Genomic DNA, 7,289 nt, shown 5'->3' with positions numbered 1-7,289 from the left:
TGACCAAGAAGGCTAAGTGACTAATATGTAGACAGCATACACAGCATGGATGTGCTGCACAATAGGACGGTTAACTTCGCAGGCTGGATACTACAGACTTCAAGAGGCTGCACAGAACAGTATGTAATTTAAAAGTCAAAGCCACACTTGTAATCCTAGCCTTCAGAGGCTGAGGCTAGAGTGTCACCTCAAGTTTGAGGCCAGCTTGGACTACATAGTGAGTTCAAAGCCAGCCTGAACTACGTAGTGAGATCCTTTCTGAAAAGAAACAGACAAAAAAAAAAAACCCCTCGAGTTCTTTCTGTAATTATCCATTTAGTGTTTTCAGCCCATGTAGGTAACTTAAATAATGGAAAGCAAAATTGCAGATAAGGGAGGACTATTCCATAAATCTATACTTACATTGCTAGTTTAAAGGAGGACACTGCCACTCACCTGTACTGGATCAATCTGTCCTTTTAATGGTGTAATACACAGTAGAGTAACATGAAAAATGACAATCTGTATGTCAGGTGAGGGGCGAGACTATGAACAAACAACGAGCTGCTGTTCTCTGAACAGTCACTGTCTTTCCATACCTGTACTACAAACCGGTACTATTGCAACACTTGCTCTGGGAGTGATGATACAAGTGCTCAGAAAACAATGTACTGATTCTATCACTTAAATATCTACTGTTATTTTTAAGTTAAACTTCTACTGAGATACTAAATAAAAACCACAAAGTTTTTGGATATGGAACACTTTGGGCCACATAGTAAGAGTAAAACAGTGAATTCTTACCAAAATTTATAGACTCAAGTTACACAAGCAGGCAATACCATTAAAGTATCACAAGTAATGTTACAGCAGACAAAGGATACAATGCATAAAGGATGATCATGTCAGGTTAAGGCAGGGAAGAGACTGTGGAGGTAGAGGATGGCTATGTAGTGCATCACTGTAATACCAGCACTCTGGGAGGCTGAGGGAGGATAGTTCCAAGTCTGAGCCCCAGCCTGGCAACTTAGTGACTCAATGAGGCCCCTGTCTCAAGTTTACAAAGGGGTGAGGATGTAGCCCTGGGTTGAACCTCCAGTACCCCCCCAAACAGCTTAGTACCTCATATATTTATTTTTTGTGGTACTGGGGAGTGAATGCACTTGCTAAGCTGGTCTTGCTAATGGTCTTGCTAAGCTGGTATTACACAGGCTGGACTCTAACTTGAACTCTTTCTGTCTCAGCCTCCCAGAATGTTATAGTCATTTCTTAAGAGGAATGGAATTTCACCAAGACAAACTAGTATTTCAGAAATTAAAGTTGTTTTCAATGAATATTCAAATTTGTCTGTTCATGTGCTGCGAACTGCTGTGGCTCTTGATGTTCTCAAGGGGAAGAACAGCAAGAGGATTAATAAAGATAAGAGAAAAAAAGTGGAGGTCAGGTGAAGCCCTCTCTCCAGATAGGAGGAAAGCAAAATTGCTCAAACACTGTAGGGGAGTTTATTTATACAGTGGAGAAAGTATCACGTGACATAGGTTTCCCTGGCAACTAATGGCTGTGACTATCTCCTTGTTTCTCTGGACTGAAGCAGCTGGATTGCCTCAGGTGCTCTTTGTTCTCAGGCCCACCTTGCCTTGCCTCCACCCACATGTGACCAATTTCCAGCTTCAGCCACTCCCTACATTCATTCTCTTCCATGCCCCTTTAATGATCTTAACATAACTATACAGGTTCACTTTTTAAGACTTCATCTAATTGGATCCCTGAGTAACACTGAAAGCAGTTAACTTCACATTCATTTGACTAATTTGTCTTGGTTTGGTGAAACTCTACTGTCTGTGGTTTCTCCATTATCTACTGCGGTTCATTTCTCTTTCCTTTTAAATATTCTTCATGGTCAATGGCAGACATTCTCTCTTCATTCCATTTCCCCTAGCTAATCTTAGGCACTTTTACATGGTTATTAGTCTATCTAATGGGTCATTAAAATGTATCTTTAGTCTACACACTTCTTCAAGTCTAGAATTGTATTAACATGTGTATCTACAAATTAACATGACTAAATGTGCAACCACTATCTTTTTCTTCCATGTGTGTGTTTTTCTGTATTTTGTTTCATAATACATTAAAGCCAATCTAGTCAGTGTCTGAAAGGCCAGGAAGTGAAATCTCAAGTGCCACTTAGTATTTAAAATTAGTAATTTCCCCTCTATTTGAAAGTTTATGAGTTTCTGGTGCTGAAATGTTGAGATTCCTTTCTTCTCTGAGGAGCTGCTTCCAGTCATGTCATCTCTGTCTTTATCTCCTGCATAATCACAAAAATGCTGTGCTGTCAACACTCGTATTTTCCCTTTTCTAGATTCCTTTTGAAATGCATACCTTTAAAGTAGCACGTTTAACTCTATATACCCGTTTTTTAAAAACTGCCACTGTACTGACTGTACTATGTACTGCTTTAAAAAAAAAATCAGGTTTTTTTTTTTTTTTTCCCCACACAAAAAGATGTCCTGAAGTAAGCACTAGAAGGGTAGCACAACTATTTAAAGGTGCCTTTGGGAATCAGGATCTCTTTTATATCATCCTTAAGCCGTGACTGTCCTTCTTATAGTCATAAGATGGATCTTTCAGCTCCAAGACTGGAAAATTCCAAGGGAGAGAAGAATGGACATGGCAGAAAGACACAGTGTGAAAGGCAGAAAGAATAAACAATTCAGTTCCCAGTGATATTAGTCTATTCCTGTCTGGTTAGGAATTGGGGAGATGGCTACCTTCGGGAACAAGAGCCTGAGAAAGCTTTTATAACTAGGCAAATTGGTATCCTTAGCTAATACAGGACTTATTAGTAAGGAAGGCTGAGTGTTGTTAGGTTAGTAACAGTATCTGTCTCATTGGGACAGAACAAAACTCTTACAAAATACAGTACCAAAACAGTAGTATAATGTAGGCCAGGTACCATGATAACAATGCAACAAACTTAAAATTCTTAATAAAAAGGCAACTGAAAATCTTATCACACATATTAAAAATGTAATTTTAAATAGCCAGGATCAAAAAATGACAATAATTAGACAATATTCAGAACTAAATAAAAATTGTCATAGAACAAAACGCAGAACAAAACTACATGAATGTGTTCAAGGCCATTAATACCCTGAAGTGGTAATCTGAAAATAAAAATTTAAATAATAAGATTGAAGTTAATTATAAGACAATGCAAAAGTTCCACATTTATAGCACTTAGAAAGTTTCTCTCCCCTTATGAATTCTCTTGTGTATAGTAAGTGAAGAACTCTGAATGAAAGCCTTTCCACAATGAATACATTCATAGGGTTTCTCTCCAGTGTGAATTCTCACGTCTTTTAAGGGAAGAAGAAACATGGAAGGCTTTCCTGCATTCCATACATTCATAAGGCCTTTCTCCAGTGTGTGTTCTGATGTGCATTCTAAGGGAAGAGAAACCACTAAAAGCCCTCCCACAGTCACTGCATTCAAAAAGATTCTCTCCAGTGTGTATTTTCCTATGAGCCTTAAGGTGAGAGCTTGTGTTAAAGGCTTTTCCACAGTCACTACAGCCATAGAGTTTCTCTCCAGTGTGTGTTCGCTTGTGTACTATAAGGTAAGAGCTTGTGCCAAAGGACTTTCCACACTGATTGCATTCATAGGGTTTCTCCCCAGTGTGAGTTCTTTCACGTCTTCTTAAGGTAGAGGAAGCATTGAATACTTTCCCACATTCTTTACAATCATGTTGTTTTGCACCCATATGGCTTTTTTTGTGCAAAATAAAATTAGAAATCCTTTTGAAGGCTTTTGCACATTGACTACATTCATAATCTTTGTCTTTGGTATGAATTTGCTCTTGTTGCTTAAGAGATGAATGATGACAAAAAGGTTTCTTGTTTTTAATATATTCACAGGAACTTCCCACTACATGAAGACTATTATGTATAGGAAACATACTACTGTATTTGAAGTGCATACCATATTGAGAGCATGTGTACTGTTTTTGTGTTGCTAGAATTCTTGCAAGATGCCATAGAGAATGATCAAATTCATGACTTTCACAGGCCTTTTCATTCATACAGTTTTCCTCATAACTGCTTAGCACTGAATTATGTTTTAAATATTGAATATCTGAGTTACACTTATGCCAATGTTTGCTGGTGGAAACCCTCTGCGAAAACATAATTTTTGGTCTAAGTTTAGAGTTTTCCTGTAATTCATGATAATCACAGAAATTCTCCTGAAATGCTGTTTTCTTTTGCATATGCGTCACTTGCCTAAAATGTCTCTCTAGGATCTTGTGCTGTATTCTTATCTTCTGGCATTCCCAGTCTTCTCTTAATGTGGAGGACGAACTGTTCATTAAGAATTGTATTTTCACTCCATTGGATGCTTTCTCCCTAGAGATATTATGTGTAGGAATTGATTTGTCGGTTTTAAATTCAATCATCCAGTTTGGACAGACAGTGTGGGGAATTCTTTTCATAGTTCTTATTCCTTCTTGATCCAAGAAGGAATTCACAGAAAGCTCACATAACTGATACTCCATTGCAGTAAGATTCCTATAGTTTTCAACCATTACATCTTTGTACAGATTTCTCTTAGCAGAGTCCAGCATCATCCACTCCTCCAGAGTGAATTCCAGAGTTATATCCTTGATGGTCACTGGTTCTTGTAACCAGGTGGTCAACAATCCAGCAACTACTCTTTCCTCCTCTGTTTTTCTCATACAGAAGCAGGTAAAGTCTTGTATGGGTAGAGTTGATGTGGAGGACAGGTCAATGACTGCCATCTTTTGAATCTGAGAGTATTATAAACCTATAAAACAAGATAAGAGGGATCAAGATGTGTCTCTGGTCTGCTCAGGGGATGGCTGCATTTCACCAAGTATCCTCTCTGTAGCTAACAATGCAGATTCAGGTACAAGTGGAAACGGGACTGATTGTGGGCAAGGTAAAAACAAAAACAAAAACTATAGACACTCCCCCCATCTCTCCACAAAGTCTAAAAATCCACAAAATCTTTACCAGGATTGGTTTACTACATGCAGTAGGAAGATCCCCTCTAGAACTACCATCCTGTGTGTTCTAGCCTTTCATGTATATTATTTTTCAACCCTGGGGGAAAGGAACATGCCTTATTTTGAAAAGTTAATGCCAAAGAGGACTGGTGAAAAACAACCAACGTTGTTTAATTAAATGTCATACACATTTTGCTACTTTTTTAGTTAAATGGAATGGAGAAAATAGTTTTCTTGGTAAATACCACTGTCTTATTTGTTTTAAATACAACTGTTTCATGACAACTTGTTTGTTCTACAACTTTGTGCTTACCTGAATAATCTTCCATATGCTGAATAGGACTGATGATTCTACTAAGGAATTTTACTAATATACTCTTCCTCCCAAAGTCCACATTTTACAATGAAAATGTATCCTACCTAAAACCCTAAACAGGATCAAGAGATGAAGGAAGGAGCTATTTTTCAAAAGCTTGGAGAGTGAGGCCTTAGCAATGTTAACAATGGTATTATTCTTTTTTGACTTTTACAATGACTTTAAAAGAAGTAACAGCACATAGTGTGAATACAAAGATAATACATATAGGGATTGTAAAAGTCAACAAATAATGAGACAATGTATTACACTAATGTTTTTTAAAGGTCTCACTGTTTTGGAGATTAGGTGATAACTGCCAAATGCAAGGCTTTTCTGTCAGCACTGGGCTTCAGTGGAGGCCAGTTTTAATGGACTAAATTATAGAATTGGCATATTTAGACAAAGATCTTTGACAAGTAGATTCTATGTTCCTAAGATAGAAGTGTATATATGAGTACATATGTCACTTTGACAGAAGTCATAAAAATGTTTGATTTGTTCACTGATATATTCAAAGTACATAGAAGAGCCCCCAGTTCACAGCAGAAACTCAATAATCACAATGAATCTGTGTTGGTGGTGGTATTTTTTCATGCACTCGTTTTTTTTTTTAAGAAAGAAAACAAAAATAAAAAAGTTAAGTTCCCCAAGAAAAAAAGAGGACCAGATTAGGTCCTTGTTTATCCCAGTTATGTAGGAAATTGAGGCAGGAGGAGCATAAATTTGATGCCAATCTGGGCAAACGGTTGTTTTTTCAGACCCCATCTGAAAATAGAAAAGGGCTTGCACTGTAGCTCAGTGTCAAAATGCCCCTGTGTTCAATCCCTAGCACTCCCCTTCCCATCAGCTCTTTAAGTAAATAAGTGGAATTAGAACATTGTGAATAATATAAATCCTACCTACACATTCTTTACAAATTTCAGATAAAGACACAAAAGTGTGTTTAACAGGAATTCCAGAAGAGCAGAGTAGAGGAAAAGAAACAATTGTTTTTACCTCTAGCTCAAAGCAAGATGTATACATCCTTGATCTAAAAGCATATATACCACGTTCCACACAGAATAAATTTTAAAAATGTATGAGCTACTGTGAAGGAGAACTTGAATATTAAGGATAATTTACTGGAGGGAAGAAAGGCAATTATCCAGAAAGGAAGATCAGCTACACTGACCAGACTGCTTGGCTGCAAAATGAGAGGCCAGAATAGAATACAATGAAATCTTCAAAGCATTAAGGGAAAACATGAACCTAGAATTCAGTAGTGTGTTACAGAGTAAGGCAAGACCAATGTAATAAGACAATGACATATATGAGAGTTTACCAATCAATTCCTAAAGGAAATTTTTTTTTTTGAGACAGTGTCTTGTTATGTAGCTTAGGCTGGCCTTCAACTTGTGGTGATCCTTCTGCCTCAACCTCATGAGTGCTGGGAGTACAGGTATGTACCACCAGTTCTGGCTCCTAAAGGAACTACTAAAAGAATGTTCTTTAACAAGAAAACTGAACTCAGAAGAAAGCAGTTGTGTTTAAAACTAAAAAAACAAAGGAGGAATTAAAAACAAATACATACATTCCTTGTTTAACAACCAAGTTCAGTTCCTGTGACTAGACTGTTAAATGAATTGGTCGCCAAATGAGGAACTGTATATACAGAATAAAGAAATGGTCAAAGGAAACTCCAACATAATGACTTTGCTTTTTATGTGCATAACTCTTATGTGTGGTACTGTAATATACATCAGTATTGTATAAAGAAGGTATACGGTATGAAGAAAAGGACATTTTGGCTCTATCAAGAAGATGTACAGAATTGTACCAAGAAAAAGGGTGTTGTAAATCTGAACAGTGTGTCTTCATTATTAAGCCTGAGCAGTCATTAAACAGGTAGGTTGTTCAATGAGGAATATTTAGCTGGGCATGGTGGTGCAC

General features: G+C 37.3%; 1 protein-coding gene across 2 annotated transcripts in view; it reads right to left on the bottom strand.

Moving 5' to 3' along the window:
• Positions 1 to 315: 315 nt before the first annotated feature.
• Znf891 (zinc finger protein 891) overlaps positions 316 to 7,289 on the bottom strand; it is a 10,054-nt gene continuing 3,080 nt past the window's right edge. For both annotated transcript variants that reach the window (XM_013503581.1, XM_005402936.2), the window contains exon 2: positions 316 to 4,800. In XM_013503581.1, coding sequence (XP_013359035.1) covers positions 3,305 to 4,774 — 1,470 coding nt within the window. In that variant the 5' untranslated portion in view covers positions 4,775 to 4,800 and the 3' untranslated portion in view covers positions 316 to 3,304. The remainder of the gene's footprint in view (positions 4,801 to 7,289) is intronic.

Source organism: Chinchilla lanigera, unplaced genomic scaffold (assembly GCF_000276665.1).
Source record: "Chinchilla lanigera isolate Chin_1 unplaced genomic scaffold, ChiLan1.0 scaffold00081, whole genome shotgun sequence".
Lineage (NCBI taxonomy): Eukaryota > Metazoa > Chordata > Mammalia > Rodentia > Chinchillidae > Chinchilla > Chinchilla lanigera.
The sequence above is the reverse complement of the archived record's forward strand: the minus strand, read 5'-3'. Positions and strand labels throughout refer to the sequence as shown.